Source organism: Mustela nigripes, chromosome 17 (assembly GCF_022355385.1).
Source record: "Mustela nigripes isolate SB6536 chromosome 17, MUSNIG.SB6536, whole genome shotgun sequence".
Classification (NCBI taxonomy): Eukaryota; Metazoa; Chordata; class Mammalia; order Carnivora; family Mustelidae; genus Mustela; species Mustela nigripes.
Genome location: NC_081573.1, coordinates 8,523,446 through 8,543,238, shown reverse-complemented (window position 1 = coordinate 8,543,238; position 19,793 = coordinate 8,523,446). Strand labels below are relative to the sequence as shown.

The following is a 19,793-nucleotide window of genomic DNA, read 5'->3' as shown; positions in this document are numbered from 1 at the left end:
GGGGGGGGGTGGGGCCTCAATCCCAGGAGCCTGATGTCAGACCTGAGCCAAAGGCAGAGACCCAACAACCCACTGAGCCACCCAGGTGCCTGTAATTTTGTACTTTGAAAAAAGAGGCCCACAAAGTAAGTCTTCCTTTTGTCTGGTGGACTTGAATCAATACGTTCATTTCTTCCCTAGACTTAAAAACTGGGACTATGGGGCGCCTGGGTGGCACAGTGGGTTAAGTCTCTGCCTTCAGCTCAGGTCATGATCTCAGGGTCCTGGGATAGAGCCCCACATTGGGCTCTCTGTTCAGCAGGGATCATGCTTCCCCCTCTCTCTCTGCCTGCTTCTCTGCCTGCTTGTGATCTCTCTTTCTGTTAAATAAATAAAATCTTTTAAAAAAAAGATTTATTTATTTGACAGAGATCACAGGTAGAGAGGGGAAGAGAAGCAGGATCCGTACTGAGCAGAAAGCCCGATGCAGGGCTTGATCCCAGGACCCAGGGATCATGACCCCATGAAGGCAGAGTCTCTAACCCACTGAGCCTCCCAGACGCCCCGTAAATAAAATCTTAAAAACAAAAAAACAAACTGGGCCTACAATTTTTTCTAAATTTCTATTTCTTTATTTGAGAGAGCGGGCACGCGACAGCACAAGGTGGGGAAGGGGCAGAGGGGCGGCCGCCAAAACAGGGCCTCTGTCCTGGGATCATGATTTGAGCTGAGGGCAGACGCTTAACCAACTGGGCATACAATTTCACAGACTGGTTCTTGCCGCTTTTATAATCTGCCAGTGAAGTGGACTGGGAAAGACATTCTCTAAGGTAACTTCTTCCCCATGTGTTGGTCCTCAACATGAGGTAGATAGGTCATCGACCTTCTGCAAAGTTTCATCCCTTCACTTAGGAATCATCCCCTGGGGCAGTGGCGGGACAGTCCTTGGCTTCCCCCACCCAGGGCAAGACATGCCACACCCGTCCCTGACAGTGATGACAGAAAATGGGCAGGGAACGGGAAGACCTGGAGGCGGTGCTCGCACAGCCTGGGGGCCAGGGAGGGTTTCCTGGAGGTGATATTACTGCCTAGCTGGGCCCAAGAGGAAAGTGGAGGGACTAGATAATAAAATGAGAAATAAATAATTGTACAATCCTAGTGCGAAGCCTGCTCTCCCTTTCAGGTAATCTGTTAAGGTCAGTAATAACAGCGCAAGATACTGATCACCTGCTAAGAGTGAGGTGGGGCTGGATGGGTGGGTGCTGTTTACATTCGGGATCTCACTGGGTCTTTCCAAAACCCCGGCGGGGCACAAGCGGGAGTGAAATGCGTTTAACAAAAAGAGGTGGAAACTGAGGCCCAAAGAGGTATGTCCCTGATCCGGGATCACTTAGAAGGCCAGTAGCACAACCAGAGTTTAAACCCAGGTCACACCTCCACTCAATTCATACATAAGGCTTAGCAGCCGCTGATACATTTTTTCCTGATCTCCATACAACCCTCCCCAGGCCAGGGGTCTTGCAACACGTGTCCCGGCTTGGAACAGTACAAAGATACATAGCTAAGAAAAAGTATGAAGTTCACAGAGCCCTTGAAGCCGAGTCCGAGTTGCGGAATTTGCCCCGGAACGCGCATGCGGGCTAAACTAGGTGACCCGAAAGCTTGGGGAAGGGCTGGCGGCTGGGAGAACCCTGAAATACTAATTCTGAATGCACAGGAAAACTCCAACCTAAGGGTACTTAAAAGAAAGGATTGCTTTTGGAAGAGGTGTCTAAAGGCTACGACTTTGGCCAAAGGCCCGCCCCCTGAGTCTGGGTACGGTGGCCGCAGAGGTTCAGTCAACACAGGAGGGGCGCGCTTCGACCAGATCGTTTTGAGGCGTTACGGTGGCCGGGAAAGCTCAAGAAACACGGAAACGGAAAGGCCTCGGAGAATCGGCTGGGCGGGCAGGATGGCCTACAACGCTCACATAAATGGAAGACGCGAATTTACCCGAGAAAGCAAAGGGAATGGAGCCTCTGAGAAGCTCCTACGCCCGCCGAGAAAGTCCGGAAGTTCAAAGCAGGGAGAACGTCTGCTGGGTGAAAACGAACGTACGGCGGAGAGGAGGCGGAGTGGAGGCGGAGTACGGTGGCCGAACTGGTTCTTTCTTAGCCGGAAGCGGCTCTCTCGAGAGGCGTGGCTTATGCGCTCCTGCCGGATACGGTAGCTGGCGGCTCCGGCAAGTGTGAAATCTCGCGCGATCGCGCTGGCGCCGTCGGGGACGGGGCGGGGCTGGCGGCGGGGGCGGGGACCCGGAGCGGGAAGATGGCGGCGGCGCAGGAGGCGGACGGGGCTGGCAGCGCCGTGGTTGCGGCCGGGGGAGGCGGCTCCGGTCAGGTACGGAGGCCGAGAGGGGCCTGAGGGGTTCTTCCCCACCCGGGGGGCCTCCCACGGGGCGTGTCCTGCCCCTTTTCGCGGGACCTGGTGCAGTGGGGGCTCCTTGCCCAGAGGGACCTTGAGTACCGGGCCCAGGTGGGGCCGGGCAGCCCTAGAGGCCGGACAGTGCGGGGAGCGGGGCCCTGTTGCACGCCGAGTCCTCTGCACGCTCGCGCTGGGCGGCCACCAGGCTCTTTGCTCGAGCCGGGAGACAGTGGCGCGGAGGGGCGCAGACTTAAACCCAAGCACCCTGGTTCTCTACTCTGCGATTCCAGACTTCCAAGACCGTCCCTAAAGTGGACTGGCATTTAGGGTCTCCCTTGCAGTGCCTGGGATGTGGGCAACGACTGACTAAGTGGGAGTTTCCCAGCTCTGGGGAAGTCAGGTAATCGTCGTGGGTAAGGGCACGGGATATGAAGGCCGACAGTCCCACTTTACAGACGGGAATCCCAGGAAGAATGAGACTAAAGCGCTTGCAGAAGGTCACCCAGGTTGAGTTTGGGATCCATTCCGTGTAGAAGTGACCAGACATTGTTGACCCAGGGTGGTCAGGACTGGGATGGGTGTGCTTACAGCGTAAAGTAATCCTGTCGGGGAGTTAGCCCAGGTACTGAGGACATCTGCTCCATTGCTGCCTCAACTAAACCAAAGCTGCAGAACATACTAGTTCAGGCATCCATCTTTCAGGCGTGTAGGGAATGGATGGAGTGACAGCAAGGTGCTGTCGACCCACCCACTGGGATGTCACTGACATGTGGGAGGCAGTACAGGGGAGAGGAGTGCAGGTTGAGAGGGAAGAATGAAGCTGACTTTCTGTGTGACCTTGGACAAGTTTCTTGCTTTCTTTGGGCCTTCATTTCTCCAGTGGTAAGTGAAGGGGTTGCACAGGATGGTCAGCCATGTGATGGGTCACAAAGATGGTTCCAGCCACGTCCCTGCCATCCGTGGAGTGGGAGAGAAGACTGACATGTAGAGAGTTATAATCCTGAATGACTGGGGTTGTGGCAAAAGTCTGTGCCAGGGACCAAGAGAGCTCAGAGGTTTGAGCATAAAATAGCACCTAGGGAGGACCCCAGGATGAGATTTGTGTGATAGAGCCCAACGTGCTTGTTTTAGCATCTGTAACCAGGGCCTGACCTGGGGACAGCCTCAGGAAGTATTTGTTGAGTTAGCTCTAGAATGAACACACTCAGTCCCTTGGCATCAGGGATTTCCCGGTCTTATTGAAGGAAGGTCTTTTCCCCGCTCTGAGTTTCTGTCCATTACTGGATGGAGATGTGGATCAGAGAGGCTAGGGTTCAGGTTGCTCCGATTGTCGGGCTTCCAGGGACCCCCTAATTTTCTCTTGTCCCACCTCTGCTTCAAACCTTTCAAGACTTATTCCTTTGCCCTCAGGGTAAAGTACAAATTCTTGTGTAGATCAAGGTCTTGTGTGATCTGAATTTTCTTCAGGCTAGACAAGGGTTTTTCAGCCTCAGCATTTATTGACATTTTGGATTGGTTAATTCTTTGTGGTGGGGGGCTGTCCCTTGCACGGCAGCCTGTTGAGCAGCATCCGTGACCTCTGCATGCTAGAGGTCAGTGGCATGCTTACCCCTTTGCAGTTGTGGCAGTCAGAGATGTCCCAAGCACTGCTAAATGTCCCAGTTGCAAGATCACCTCTGCTTGAGAACCACTGGGTGAGAGGAGTGTCACCCACTGTGAAGCTCTTTTATTGCCAGCAGTGTGCCTTGCTTTCTCTCTCTCTCTCTCTCTCTCTTTTTTTTTTTTTTTTTTTAGATTTTATTTATTTGACAGAGAGAGACACAGTGAGAGAGGGAGCACAAGCAGGGGGAGTGGGAGAGGGAGAAGCGGGCCTCTGGTGGAGCAGGAAGCCTAATTTGGGGCTTGATCCCAGGACCCTGGGATCATGACCTGAGATGAAGGCAGATACTTAATGACTGAGCCACCCAGGTGCCCCTTGCTTTCTCTTTATTGCCTTTGCATCTTGTTCTTCCTTCTTTATCTGGTTGATCCTTACAGGTTCTGTACATCTCAGACGTCCCCTCCTCTAGGAAGCCCTCTCTGACCCTCTAAGACTGGGTCAGGGCTCCCATGGCACCATGGGCTCTCCTGTCCCAGCCCTGCCCACTCTGGGTTATACCATCTGCCTGTCTCTTCCCCTGGACTGGGAGCCCTTGGAGGGCAGAACCAGGTCTGTCATGGTCAATCTCTTGTCCCCTGCACTGCCCAGCTTGGGCATAGAGCACAGAGCAGGTGCCCAGTGTTTGTGGAATCAAGAGATGTTGAGGTAGAGGCTGGGCTGGACTGGAATTCCTATGGTGGATCATGGCAGTCAGTGAGGATGTGCTGGAAAGCCTGTCTTCATGCTCCCAGCCCAGCCTCCTGGTCTCAGTTGCTTCTGGGCCCCTTAGCCAGTAGTTCCGTGGATTGTGTGTGAGACTGGACATGTGGGTCCCAGAGGAGGAACTGTGTCTTAGACAGTATTGTGTCCGTAGCCACATACCTTCCCCAGGCCTATGGGGCCCTCAGCAGTCCATGCTCCTGCTAGCCTGCTTCTTCACCCAGGGTCTCCAACACAGGGCCCTCAGCCCTGCCCTTCATTCCTTCAGCTGACGTATACTGAGTCCCTGCTCCATGCAAGGCCCCAGGCTAATGGTGGGGCTACGGCTATGAGCAGAACAGCCCCTGCCCTCTTGGAGCTCATGTTCTATTTAAGGGCTGGGCAGTGGGGATAGAAAAATGGACAAGAAAACAGTGAATAAGATAAAAAAGAAGTATATATAGCGGGTCGGATATTGATAAGTGTCATAGACAGAGTAAAGCTGGAGAAGGGGATAAGTAGTGAGGGGTGGCTAAGAGGGTTGCAGTTTAAACAAGGTAGTCTGGGAAGGCCTCTCTGAGGAGGTGACTTTTTTTTTTTAAGATTGATTTATTTATTTGAGAGAGCAAGTACGAGAGCTAACTTGGGAAGGGGCAGAGGGAGGGAGAGAGAAACTTCAGCAGACTCTGCTCAGCATAGAACCCAACATGGGGCTGGGTGGCACGACCCTGAGATCATAAACTAAGCTGAAACCCAAGAGTCAGTTGCTTAACTGATAGGCCACCCAGGAGCCCCCTGAGGAGGCAGTGTATGAACAAAAACTTGAAGGAGATGAGGGAGAGGGAGGCAGGCAGATATGGAGGAGTGGGAACCTCTTAAATAAAGGGAACAGCCTGTGCAAAGGCCCTGAGGTGACAGGTACCTGGCTGTATGAAGGAACAGTGAGGAGGCTATGTGTCTGAAGCCAGTGAATGAGCAGAGAGGGGTGAGAGTAGAGAGGCAGTGAGGGGGCCAGATGAGGCTAAGACTTGGGAGGCAACCTGAAGATTTTGCCTTTACTCCAAGGGAATTGGAAGCCACAGGAGAGTTACCTTTCTTTTGAAGTGTAACAGATCACACAACATTCACCTGTCATGAGTATGGAGACCAGTGGCGTTTACTGTGGTCATGCCGAACAACCATTGCCACTTGCCATCATCCGGTCCCCATCCCCTCAGAACCTTTCAGTTCCCTTTTGCAGCCACTCTGTCCCCAGCAGAACTGGGGGGACAAGTAGCTTTTTTTTTTATTACCAAGTAGCTTTCCATTGTATGGATACACCCTGCTCATTCATCGAGGGGCATCAGGGTCGTTTCTGGCTATTACCAGCAATGCCCCCATGAGCATTTGTGCATAAACTTTTTTTTTTTTTTAAGATTTTATTTATTTGACAAACCGAGATCACAAGTAGGTAGAGAGGCAGGCAGAGAGAGAGGGGGAAGCAGGCTCCCCGCGGAGCAGAGACCCTGATGCGGGGCTCGATCCCAGGATCCTGGGATCATGACCTGAGCTGAAGGCAGAGGCTTTAACCCACTGAGCCACCCAGGCGCCTCTGTGCGTGAGCTTTCGTGCATGTGTACAGTTCTCCTTTCTCTTGGGTGGAGACCGAGGAGCGGGGCCACTGCTTCGTATGGCAGGTGCCTATTTCACTTTTTATTTTTATTTTCTTAAAAAATTTTAAAAAAAGGGCGCCTAGGTGGCTCAGTGGGTTAAAGCCGCTGCCTTCGGCTCAGGTCATGGTCTCAGGGTCCTGGGATTGAGTCCCGCATCGGGCTCTCTGCTCAGCAGGGAGCCTGCTCCCCCCCCCCCCGCCTGCCTCTCCATCTACTTGTGATCTCTCTCTGTCAAATAAATAAATAAAATCTTTAAAAAAAAATTTTTTTTTAAATATTATTTGCGGGGGGGCGGGAGAGAAAGCGCGTGCGCACTAGCTGGGGGAGGGGCAGATGGAGAAGCAGTGTCTCTGCTGAGCGAGGAGCCTGATGTGGGGCTCGATCCCGGGACTCTGGGATCACAACCTGAGCCGAAGGCAGACGCTTAACTGACTGAGCCTCCCAGGCATCCTGCACATTTTACTTTTTAGTTCTCTGCTGTATTTTTCAAAGTTGCAGCTCTTGTTTCCCCACCGGTAGTATACAGCCCATCCAGCTTCGCCAGCACTCGTGATTGTCTATCCTTTTGATTGTGGCCAGCATAGCAAAGTGCCTTTTCTCTGCAGTTTCCATTTATGTTTCTGTGGAAGGGTCTCCAGCCAGCTTGTCTGCCAGTGCGGGTAAGAACAGACCTCAGGGTCAACCAGAGGTGGGTTCAGATCCCAGCCTGGCCTCATCTTCTGTTGCTTGATGGGAATCAGGTCAGACCTGCTGGAAGCTCTTTCTTGGTCCCTGGTGCTCCCAGTAGCAAGGCCAGCCCTGAATGAGGGGCCCTGAGCCTGTTTCTGACCCTGCCTGCTCCCCAGCAACTGCATCCCTGAATTTGTCCCTCTTCCAGCATGCTTTTCACCAAAATGTCAAAAATAGCTCCTCAGGCAGGTGTCAGACTACCTGATCCAAAGTGGCTCCCCGTCCCCACCCCAGGAGCCATTCTCTGACCCTGCATCTTTCCTCCAGGGCACTTTCCCCCTGTTTACCAGTTTGATCCTGTTGATGGTTCCATGGGTGTGTTTCCCTCTGGACCCTGAGCTCCAGGAGGGCAGGGCCCAGAGCTGTCTGGCCACTGCATAGCACAGAGCCTGGCATACAGTAGGTGCTCAGGAAATCTTTTTGTCCACACACAAAGGAAATATTTTCTGTCTCTAACATACCAGTGTTTTTACAACCTGGCTCTTGGGTGGGAGAGAGGAAGTGACGTGCCTAAGATCTCACAGCCAGGAACTGCGGGACCCCAGAGCCCCCACCTTTTACCATGGTGGTGTCCCTCATGTTGGGAGATGCAGAGACGAGCTCTTGCTGGTGAAGGGGATGGGATGACAAATGCCAGAAGGAGTGGGCTCCAGGCCATGGTGGGGGGAGGCTAGGCAGTGGAGGCCTGGACCTGGGTGCCGGGGGCAAGCCCTTCGGGGAGCACATGTTGATTCCACAGAGCCCCTGCTCTGTGCTGGGTGGTGCTTCTGCCCAATAGTGACCATATTGGGCTCTGGGCTCTAGCTTCAGGGAGCAGTGTGGACCGTCCTCACCACTAGACCATGTCTCTCTTCCTTTCTGTACTTGCTGCTTCCTCTGCAGTGTCCCCTTGTTACGTATTTTAGGCCTCAGCTCCAATGGTCCCTTCCTCCAGGAAGCCCTCCTTGACCTCAGATGTCCCTGCTAGGATCCTATATCCCCGCCCTCTCCACTCTGGATCATCCCTGTCTGGGGACTCTTGGGCTCCCCGACTGGACTGTGATCCCAAGGAGGGCAGCACAAGGCTGTCTTGGTCATTTCTGTGTCCCCAGCGCAGAGCTGGTTTTGGGGGAGTGTTTTTGTCTTGAAGGAATAAGATCCACCACCCTTCCTGGGTGACTTTACTCTTCATTCTCCAGTTACTGATCAAGGCACCTGCTCTGTGTGCTTAGCCCTGTGCTGGGCCTTGGCATGCAGTGGGGCCTCAGAACGCCCCCATGCCTCAGGTGGCACCTTCCCTCCTGACGTGTGTCTCTGTTTCCTGCAGGTGACCAGCAATGGCAGCATCGGGAGGGACCCGCCGGCAGAGACCCAGCCACAGAACCCACCACCCCAGCCAGCACCCAATGCCTGGCAGGTCATCAAAGGCGTGCTGTTCAGGTGAGCGCATAGCGGTTGGTTTTGTTCACTGAAAAAAAATCAAGTCAGGAAAGTTTGAAGAAGAAAAGGAAAACGTCACTGGGATGAACCAGCACCCTGTTAGTGGAGATCTGTTTCTTTTTTTTTTAATATGATAGAGTTTTCTTGTGGTGGTAAAATACAGTGTTGTGGGGTTTTATTTGTTTTGTTTTGTTTTAAGATTTTATTTTTAAGTACTCTCTACACCCAATGTGGGGCTTGAACCCATGACCCCAAGGTCAAAAGTCCCATCCTCTACCAACTCAGCCAGCCAGGGGTCCCTAAAATACATATTAATTTGCTAGGGCTGCTATAACAAATGGCTCAGGCTAGGGGCAGGGGTCAGGGGGACTTAAGCTACACAAATTTATTTCCTCACAGTTCTGGAGGCAACAAGTCTGAGATCAAGGTGTCAGCATGTCTGGTTTCTTCTGAGGCCTCTGTCCTTGGTCTGTAGATGGCCATTTCCTATGTCCCTACATGGCCTTCCACTGTGTGTGTCTGTGTCCTAGTCTCTTATAAGGTCACCAGCCCACCCTAGTGACCTCACTTAGCTTTAATCACCTCTTTAAATAATACAAACATAGTCACTGAAGTGCTCAGGGTTAGGACTTCCGCATATGAATTGGCCTGGGACGGGGGTCAGGGGGAGGGAACAGGGGCACACACGCAGTTTAGCCCCAACCCGTGCATTACATAAAACCTTCCATTTTAAAACCTGTTTTTAAGTGCACAATTGTACAACCATTACCACCACTCCATCTCCAGAACTTTCTCATCTCCCCAAACTGAAACTATGTCCATTGAGCACTTACCCTCCGTTTGCCTTCCCTCCAGCCCCTGGCACCCACCATTCTACTTTCTGTCGCTATGAACTTGGCTGTTCTACTTACCTCATATAACTGGAGTCCTATAGGCTGTGCATTCGTGCCTGGCTGTTGGTGATCTTTGTGTGTGTGCATTCAGATGGTTCTTCCCTGGGTCGTGGGAGCCAGGGCATGCCTTCTGGAAGCTCGGCCCTTGACCGAGGCCCTGGGGAGATGCTGGGTGGGTATGGGGAGCTATACCTGAGGCTGAGTTCTGCCTCTGCTGGCCTGGACCTAGGGACAGTTCCCTTCTCTGCTCTGGGCCTTTTTTGCCCACCTGCAAAATAGACATTTCTTTGTCTGTCCAGAGATGTATTGTAGTGAAATGTTTTCAAGAGACAGGCTGTGTGTTTAAGCAGGCTTTTCTTTTTTTTTTCTTTTAAAGATTTTATTTATTTATTTGACAGAGAGAGAGGGAACACAAGCAGGGGGAGCGGGAGAGGGAGAAGCAGGCTGAGCAGGAAGCCTGATGTGGGCCTCAATCCCAGGACCCTGGGATCATGACCTGAGCCAAAGGCAGATGCTTAACGACTGAGCCTCCCAGGCACCCCAGACTTTTTCTCTCCTTAGTTGTGAGGAATTTCTTGGCAGAGTTGTTTGTTTAATTAAGATTTTATTTAAATTCCAGTTAGTTGGGGCGCCTGGGTGGCTCAGTGCGTTAAGACTCTGCCTTTGGCTCAGGTCATAGTCTCAGGATCCTGGAGTCGAGCCCTGCAATAGGCTGTCTGCCCGGCGGGGAGCCTGCTTCCCCTTCTCTCTGCCTGCCTCTCTGCCTATTTGTGATCTATGTCTGTCGAATAAATAAAAATCTTTAAAGATAAATTCATTCATTCATTCATTCCCGTTCGTTAACCTGCAGAGTATTCGTTCCAGATGTACCCTACAGTGACTTGCCAGTTCCATCCGTCAGCCGGTGCTCATCACAGGTGTGCTTGTGCACCTGTGACCCTCGACCCCGCCACCTGTTTCTCCCATTTCTCACCCACCTCCCCTCTGCTAACCAGCATGTGTTCTGTGTAATGAAGGGTCTGTTTCTTGGTTTGTCTCTCTTCCTCCCTCTCTTTCTGTTTTTTTCCTTTCCTTGTTTGTTTTGTTTCTTAAATGCCACAGAGGAGTGAAATCACGTGGTATTTGTCCTTCTCTGACTTACTTTGCTTAGCCTAGTACTCTAGTTCCATCCGTGTTTGGCATAGGGCCAGCTTTTGTTCTTTTTTATGGCTGAGTAATATTCCAGTGCGCGCTTACCTGCACGCATCACCTCTTTGTCCATTCATCCATCAGTTGGTGGACACCTGGGCTACTTCTAGAATTTCACTGTTGTAAATGCTGCTGTAAACATCAGGGTGCATGTATCCCTTTGAATCAGTATTTTTGTATTCTTTTTTTTTTTTTTTTTTTAAGATTTTATTTATTTATATGACAGAGAGAAATCACAAGCAGGCAGAGAGGCAGGCAGAGAGAGAGAGAGGAGGAAGCAGGCTCCCCACTGAGCAGAGAGACCGATGCGGGACTCGATCCCAGGACCCTGAGATCACGACCTGAGCCGAAGGCAGTGGCTTAACCCACTGAGCCACCCAGGCGCCTCAGTATTTTTGTATTCTTTGGGTAAATACCTGGTAGCGCCGTTGCTGGGTCTACGGTAGTTCTGTTTTTAATTTTTGGGGGACCATCCGTGCTGTTGTGCACGTGGCTGTCACCATATCCTTTCCCACCAGCGGAGCAAGAGGGTTCCTTTTCCTGCACATCCTTGCACAGCCAAGTTGTTTAAAGGAGCCCTCCCTTGGCTAGGATGGCCTCACATGGCCGTAGCTTGCCACCAAAATGGGAGATGTGGTCTTTATTCTGGGAAATCTCGTACCCTGCTGAAAGCAGGAATTTTGTTCCCGAGGAAGAAGAGGGTGGTTTGGGTGGCCAACTATGTGTCTCCTCTAGGCTGTCTTACTTGTTTGTTTTTTTTTTTCCCCTAAACTTATAAATTTATGAATAATACACACTTATCATAGAGAGTAAAATCAAAGAATACAGATACATAGAAAGAAGAAAGTAACAGAAGTGTCGCAGATCGGGGGCCGTCCTATGAGCATGCACGTGCAGTTTGCCTCCAGTGTGATTGTAGATGGTTGCTCACAGACAGTTGTTCAGAAGAGAGAAAAACTGAGAACAGCCTGCTTGTCCACACCAGAGGATCAGCTCCAGAAATGGGGGAGGGGGGATGCCGTGGAAGTGCCTGCTAGAGTCCGACGTTGTGTAGGAGCACAGGTCTGTTCCAACGTCTCAGTCCCCCCACCTCCGAACCATGTGTGCAGGTGGGCTGATGGTCCCTCTTGTGTCTGAGTTTCCATCTTGAGTTCAGAATCCTGCCAGTTAGCTCGCAGATCACGAAGGGATGCTATGAGACTCTGGTATCTGCTCAGAATTTGGCCAGGATCACTTTTGTTGTTGATGTTAAAAAAAAAAACCTTAGAAAATTACAAAGAAAAACAGCTGGAGGAAAAAAAGGCAACAGCCCACCATCCCAGATGCAGTCAGCCCTCACAGTTTGGTGTGGGCCATGCCCGCCGGCCCGGCGTCCTCCAGTGGTGCCACCCAGGACGCGAAATTCTTCAGTGTTCCGCCCGGACTCTTGGGCGCCATGCCTGACATGTTCCAACCTTCTTCCACGGCGGGGCCTCTGTTCCCTCTCCCTTCTCTGTTCCACTCTCCCCTGCCACGTCCAGTAAGCACCTGGAGTTTTCTTACCTATGTGTTTCGTTTCTTTCTTTTTTTTTTTTTCCATGCTCCAAGCAGCTGCGGATAAAGATTATTTTTATCTTTCCCTTCACTTTTACATAAGAGCAGCCTGTTTTACACAGTTCTGCTCCTTGATTTTTTCTCATTAACAGTATATCTTAGAAATCTTTCCACATCAGTACAGAAGGGCACTTCCTTCTGATAGACATTTTTAATACACTTCCAACGGAGGCTCATTTCCTCCCTTAGAATCAGGCCGCACCGAGCATCCGCCTGGCTGGGGGCCCGGAGACCATCTTGTCTGGCACTCTGAGAGCGGGGCTCAGGGTTTGTTTTCAGGCGCCTGGGAACTCTACAAAGCTTCGATTGCGTGAGAATGGACTTTTTGGGGGAGAGAGGGTGGAGTCTGGGATTCACCACCTCTTCATGATACACCCCTGGTTACCTGGTGTGGGGGATGGGACAGGAACCGGGTGGGAAAATGGATGAGATGGGAAAGTGTTGTTTCTGTCTTTTTATCTATTTAACTTAATTCTGAGCCCGGGAACGTAGGATACCTAGGTGGGGTGGGACAGAAGATCCAAAGTCTCTTTTTTTTGCTGAGCCAGGAAGTTGAAAGCATTAGGGGAGTGCCAGTTCCCCTATAGGCCTGTTGTCAGAGGGTAGGGCTTCCTGGCCTGGAATGTGTGGATGGAGGCATGTGGCCATGTGCCGTCTGAGAGGATCCACAAAACTGGGGGCGTGTAGGTCACACAGGTGCTCTTCAGGGAACTGGGGATCTGGAATCCCTAAAAGACATCTGGTCCCATCAGCCTTGTTTTACACATGGGGACCCAGAAGCCCAGAGGGAGTGGGACTCCCACAGGCTACACACTAAGCCAGGGCCAGGCTGCCACTGGGTGTCCTTGCTCCCATACCCTCCCTTGGCATATGGGAGCCTCTCTTGGAGGTGGAGGGTTCCCCTGAGATTACCAGTTCCAGACCTTCCTCAGCCGTGTGCATCAGGGACTTCTTGGGGAGGCAGCAGATGGCTCAGCAGGGCCATGGCCCCTGAGACCCCAGACCCCAGGGCTCCGGAGCTTCTACAGGCCAAGATGAGTTCCTGTGCCTGATCCTGCCCCTCTGTGTGGTTTGGGATCCACCTACACTAGAATTCCCTTGTAGTATTTTTCCATTCCGGAGAGTTTGTCTGCATCTTTTCCTGTGATGAAACACTTCAGAAGTACTTATGAGTGCGTACCAGGCTTCGTTCTAGACGGCATATACTTATCATGGGTGCATATGTGCATGTACTTAGATAGAGATACAGATAGCCATCCATGTATTTAATGCTTATGAACAACCCCATGAGGTAGATGGTGTCATTATTCCCATTTTAACTGGGGAGGAAACGGAGCTCTGGAAAGGTTAAGAGTCTTACCTGAGGTCACACGGTTGACAGGAGGCAGAGCTGGGCTTCAGGACCACGTATAGCAGCTTAGAGGCCGAGCGCTCAACCTCTGCTGTGTTGCTTCTCATAGTAATTAATAAGTACTCGTCTAATTTAGTAATTACATAGCAGCATGTGTCTGAGTGACCTGAATTAACGCAATAGCAGTTTTTTATTTCTCTCTCATGTACTGTTCTGGACTTAAACCAGGATTCTCCAGTTTTCTGAAACCCAGATTCTTTCCTGCTTTTTGTTTGACCTTCGCTGGGTTTTACCCCGTAGCTGCATGGCCTAAGATGGCTGCTGAAGATCCAGCCATCACATCTGCCTTCTAGGAGGGAAGAAGAAATCAAGGAGGCATGTTTTGTCTCTTTAAAGACACTTTTCCAAAGCCCAGCACAATACATGGTGTTTACATCTTATTGGCCAGGACTTCACCCTGTGTCCACTCCTAGCTCTAAGCAAGGCTGGCAGCATCCATCTAGGGTTTCCTTGCACCAGGTTCAAGGCTCTGGCTGTGACTACCTGGTGCCTCCCGGGGAAGACTAGCTCCTGCCTGCGTCCCCTAGTCCTGGGTGTGGTACCACGTGGGGTCTTAGCTTCTTGTATGGAGGCTCTCTAGTTACCTGATGTGGGCCCTCGGCTAACATTTCTGTTACCCATCAACACACCTAGCAAATGTCCTCAGACACAAAAAAGAAACTTCTTTCTACTTTTTTGGTTCCAGTCTTCCCTTCAGTTTTTACCTGGTAAATCTATAGTTTTGTCTATTTAGTGTTTTTAAGAATATGTACTTACGTATACTCATGTGTAAACTTTTTTTTGTTTAAGATTTTATTTATTTATTTGACAGACAGAGATCACAAGTAGGCAGAGAAGCAGGCAGAGAGAGAGGAGGAAGCAGGCTCCCCGCCGCGCAGAGAGCCCGATGTGGGGCTCAATCCCAGGACCCTGGGATCATGACCTGAGCCAAAGGCAGAGGCTTTAACCCACTGAGCCACTCAGGCACCCCTACTCATGTGTAAACTTGATAAAGAACGTACATGAGAACATATGTGAGCAGAATATAATCTTATTATAGCAGGATATATAAATGTTGATATGTTCTTAGTATATTCATTTTTACTAAGTTTTTCCACTTGGTGGTTTCCCTTTTTTTTTTTTTTAGATTTATTTATTGAGAGAGCGTGCAGGTGCACGTAAGTAGTCAGAGCAACAGGTAGAGGGAGAGAGAAAAGCAGGCTTCCCACTGAGCAGGAAGCCCGATGTGGGGCTCAATTCCAGGACCCCGGGATCATGACCTGAGCCAAAGATAGACTGTTAACGGACTGAGCCCCCCAGGCGCCCCGTCCAGTTGATTGTTTTCAACAGGAGTGTTGGTCTGAATAGCCTAGGCCAATATTAACCACAGATTGGGACTAATTTTACTTCCTAGCCCCCTTCTCAAGCGTTCAGTTGATTTTAAGTCCTAAAATGTTGCTCTCAAAGGTACTGCGCCTCTAAAATGCTGAAATTCCAGATTCTTAGCATTCTCTGGCTTTGGGATTCCCGGGGCTTGGCATACTCGGTTTCCTAGGTCCGAGGTTGTAAGGTCTGAGTCTTGCAGCCCTGGGACCACCGGGGACTTCTGGGGGACTCACGGGGCGGGGGTCTGCATGGAATCGGGGACGGTACCCCAGGCATGGCGTCTGGGGGCATCTTGTCTTCTCACCTGCCTGGTGACTGCCTTCTTAGGGGCCCTCCCTCCTTGGTCGCCAGCCCCGGGTTAGGCCCCCAGTGTGTGCTGTGTAAGAAGGAGGTCGGGTGGGCCCACGCTGGAAAGAAAAGGCACGGGCCTCACGGTTTGCTCTGCTCACCTCCACAGGATCTTCATCATCTGGGTCATCAGCAGCTGGTTCCGCCGAGGGCCGGCCCCTCAGGACCAGTCGGGCCCTGGAGGAGCCCCACGCGTCGCCAGCCGCAACCTGTTCCCCAAAGACACTTTAATGGTAACCGCTGGCTGGGAGGCCAGACTCGGGAGACAACTGTGTAGGGGAGGGTGTTAGGGGGGTGACGTGGGCCGTTGGGACGGACCCGTCCTTGGTCGCTGTCAGCTGGGCACAGGTCTGGGCTTGAGGAGATCTGGATCCGTCCTTAGCCCCTGAGACCGGTGTCGTTCTAGCAGCACCCTGAGGAGAAAGTAAATTCTTTCTTTAGGTTTGTGGGGAAGAGGGACAGAGAAGGGTTCACTCAGTTGTTGAAAAACTGTCTAACGGCATCCTTATGTATTTTATTTCCAAAGTACGTTCAGGTCTTAAAAGTTGCACAGGGAGAAGAAGAAAACAAGTTGCCCAGGGGGGTGTGCGGGTGTGCAGGGACGGGAAGGGAAGGAGTGGGGGAGAGAGAGAGTGGGGAGCCAGGCAGAGCAGCCCCTGAGAGCGAGAAGAGGGAGGCGCATGCTGTCCTGCCGGGTCCCAAGGGGCCGGGGCTTGGGGTTCAAGAGCCCCTGCAGTGAGTGCCCAGACCCCAGTAATTGAGATTTCTCCTGCCTCTCGCTTCTCTGCAGCTCTGGGAACCCCGACTGCACAGCATGCCAGTTGGGGAGGGTGACCACTGCTCAGAGAGGCTGTCCATGGGCCTTCGGGGCTCTGTTCGGAGACGGCCACGGCATCTGAGAAGGGAGGGTGCTGAGGGCTGGCTCTCCATTCTCCCGGCTTTTCCGGAGTCCATTAACCCCCTCACAGCTCTCTGCTGGGCGTTCTCTGTGAGCCTGCAGAGCTCCGACCAAGCAGGCTGTAAGAGAAGGAAGAAGACCTTTCAAGGAGATTTGATCCCTTCTGACCCCAAATTCTACCTTTGTTTTGTTGTTTTTAAAGTAAAAACAATGGGGCTCGAATTCAGTTTGCATGCCCTACCGACCAAGGCCATTCGGTGCCGAGCCCGATTTCTAGCTAGCAGGCCAGTCATCCTTCCAGTGTTATTTTGCTCACGAATGCCACAGACTCAGACCAGGACAGCCGTGGTGGGGGGTGGAGGAAAGAGACACCGGGTTCTCCGCCCGGGGCTGCTGTTCTTCCCTGGCCCCCTCTCCATTCCCCGCGCACAATCGGTCATCTTAGTGTGCTGACTGCTGCTCCGGCTCTTGGTCTGCTCGCTCTTCGGCCACCGTCCGAGGCCCTCAGCAGCAGCCCTGAGCTCCCTCCCTGCCCGGTTCCCCTTCCCGCAGAACCTGCACGTGTACATCTCCGAGCACGAGCACTTTACAGACTTTAACGCCACGTCAGCGCTCTTCTGGGAGCAGCATGACCTCGTGTACGGCGACTGGACTAGCGGCGAGAACTCTGACGGCTGCTACGAGCACTTCGCCGAGCTTGACATCCCACAGGTGCAGGCGGCTCCCGGGCTTGGGTTCCAGGGCTGTGCTGTTCCTGCTGGAGGACCTCTTCTTGAACCGGCTTCTGGTCCTGCAGCTTGAGTTTGGGCTCTGAGTCTGGAGCTGCTGCCGTTCCCATGCTTTGTGACCACAGGGAGGCCCCGGAGGTCTCTGGGCCTTGGCCTCCCCATCTGAAAAATATAAATAGGGTTGTAATTGGCCTCGGATCCTCCCAGCTACCTCCAAGGGCATGTAAACCTGTGCTTTAAACCAGGAAAGGATTAGGAACTGACCTTGGGGGTGGACCAGGCAGCCCTGTTTGAAAGTAGTAGTTAATACCGATGGAGCATTTACTGTGTAGGGCATCAAGCTAGGCTGACCGGTGGGAACCTCCCTGCTGCCTTAGGAAGTGGCCCCTATCCTCTGTGACTGACTGATAAGGAAACTGAAGTACAGAGAGCTTGGGTGACATAAAAGGTAAGAGATCTTATGAGAGAGAGATTTGAACTCAGGTGCTCTGGACTCTGGCATCCCCAGGCTCAAATCCTGCCTCCTATAGGAAGCCTTTCTTGACAGTCAAGCTCAGGCAGTGGGTCCTCTCTGGGCTTCTGCATCTAGGCCTTTGCCCTCTGGGTTGTCACTCCCAGAGCTGGTTTGGTCACCGTTGCGTCCCCAGCTCTGCTCAGCATAGGACCAGTACATCAGCAAATACATCAGTCAGTGAATGTGATGAATCAGTGGGTGTTGATATCTCTTTGGGGCTACCCTTTCATTCACTTCTCCCCAGCAGGTCTTCTCCTCGGCCCCTGGGGCAGGGGGCATGTTTGCTCCATCTGGGTGCCTAGAAGCAGGGTCTGGGCTCCCGTCTTTCTGAGGCAGGTGGGATAACTCTGCCCAGAGCGGTTCCACCGAGACTTCCGGCCAGCCTCTAGAGCCCTCCCTGAGATGCAGTCCCAGGAAGGGCAGCAAGTTGGATGGTAGAAGCCATTCCTAAGCATGCCAGTCTATCCCCCCTTCCCGGCTTTGGGGCGGGAGGTGGCTCAGTTGTGGCTGATTCTAATTCACTATTTGCATTTCCCATGAGGAGCCAGAGGGGAAGCACCAGGTTTGGTCAGAAGTGAAAGGGCGGGAGGGTGGGGGGTGGAGCCTGGCCAGAGCCTTTCCTGGGGTTTCTGTGGGAAAATCAAGGCAGGCAGGGGAAACAGCTTAGAACTGGCTCCTTCAGATGTCAGATGTCAGTGGGCTGTCAGCTAGAGGGGTGGTCTCCAGCTGCATGTACCCTGTCCTGGGTGATTTAGGGAAGCTTAGTGTATAAGAGTTTTTATTATTTATTTATTTATTTATTTATTAAAAGATTTTATTTATTTATTTGACAGAGAGAAATCACAAGTAGACGGAGAGGCAGGCAGAGAGAGAGAGAGGGAAGCAGGCTCCCTGCTGAGCAGAGAGCCCGATGTGGGACTGGATCCCGGGACCCTGAGATCATGACCTGAGCCAAAGGCAGCGGCTTAACCCACTGAGCCACCCAGGCGCCCCTGTATAAGAGTTTTTAGATCAAGGGAGTAGGTGGAGTGTGGGCTTGGGATTGGCTGGTTTGCATTCGAAAGATGTGTTCAAAGGCAGGTGAGTTGTTTTTGGGAATTCGGAACCCTGGAAGGGGCAAGTCTCCCCAGCCAACTAAGAACCCCTCCTCCCTCCCCCAACCCCATCACCCCTCCACACACACTGTCCCAAGGTGTTAAAACAGTAAACTATACAAACTATGATGAGCACAGAGGTGGGCTTAAAAGGCAGGGAAGTGAGGGGGACAAGTAAATCCAAGTTCTGAATGGAGCTCCAACGGAGGCCTCTGATTGGCCTTGGCTGTCCCCTTGGGGTCTCTGGCAAATGGCCACCCTCTTGGCTTTCCTCATCTGTAACAGGTGGGGGTGAGACTAGTCCTGGTCCCGGGGAGATAGTAGGTGACAGGCACAGGCAGAGCGGGCGACACAGATGGGGAGAGGCAGAGCCGCACAGGAGCCCCACAGACTGGGTTCATATCCACTCATTCACCATGTTACACAATCCCTGTGTGAGGCCTGTGGCCTCGTCTGGAAAACAGGGGTCGTCACACCACACAAAGTGTCAGGCTTATGTGTGTCGGTTACACACACGTGAGTGCGCTGGGTTTGGGGGAGACCACCTGAAGTGCTTGGAGCGGGGCCCTGGCCTTCATTTTACTGTCAAGTGCGGTGATGACTGGCATTTATCGACCTCCTGGGTGCTCTCAGATAGTCTTCCCGGTGCTGCTTACCTGCAGGGCACAGGCAGGTGTGGAGGCCCAGCTGGGCGAGATGGAGCCTGGGGTTCCCACAGCCAGCGTGTGCTCCTGCTGGGACTGTCTGGGCAGGTCTGACGTGAGCAGTTTGCTCTTGGTTGCTCAGCTCCACGGCCCACCCACGCGCTCAGTCTCGGGGAGCCCAGGGTGGTGAGACTGCGGGGCCTAGTGCCGGGAGGGGCTTCAGCGTGTCTTTTCTTCCCATTGGCCCGCCTTGCAGAGCGTGCAGCAGAATGGCTCCATCTACATCCACGTCTACTTCACCAAGAGTGGCTTCCACCCAGACCCCCGGCAGAAGGCCCTCTACCGCCGGCTCGCCACGGTCCACATGTCACGGAGTAAGCACCCTTGCTGTGCGGCAGGGACCCCACCCCTCACCCCCGCCCCGTGCCAGGCCCACCAGGGCAGGTGGGAGGCCCTGGCCCAGGGAGGCTGGGGTCGGTGGGCTGGGCTCAAGCCCCATCTACCTTCTGTGCCTCTATGGACACCTGTGCGTGGACGGGAGAGGAGGCAAAGAGCAGGCAGAGAAAGGGACTGTTGAAGGGCAGGGGACAGTGTTCC

General features: G+C 52.5%; 1 protein-coding gene across 1 annotated transcript in view; it reads left to right on the top strand.

Annotated features, from left to right (window-relative positions):
• The first annotated feature begins 2,261 nt into the window (after positions 1–2,261).
• Positions 2,262–19,793, top strand: part of CLPTM1 (CLPTM1 regulator of GABA type A receptor forward trafficking) — a 28,762-nt gene continuing 11,230 nt past the window's right edge. Inside the window, exons 1-5 of the mRNA XM_059382174.1 lie at positions 2,262–2,358; positions 8,408–8,520; positions 15,428–15,551; positions 16,769–16,927; positions 19,453–19,570. Of these exons, the coding sequence (XP_059238157.1) occupies positions 2,287–2,358; positions 8,408–8,520; positions 15,428–15,551; positions 16,769–16,927; positions 19,453–19,570 (586 nt within the window). The 5' untranslated portion in view covers positions 2,262–2,286. The remainder of the gene's footprint in view (positions 2,359–8,407; positions 8,521–15,427; positions 15,552–16,768; positions 16,928–19,452; positions 19,571–19,793) is intronic.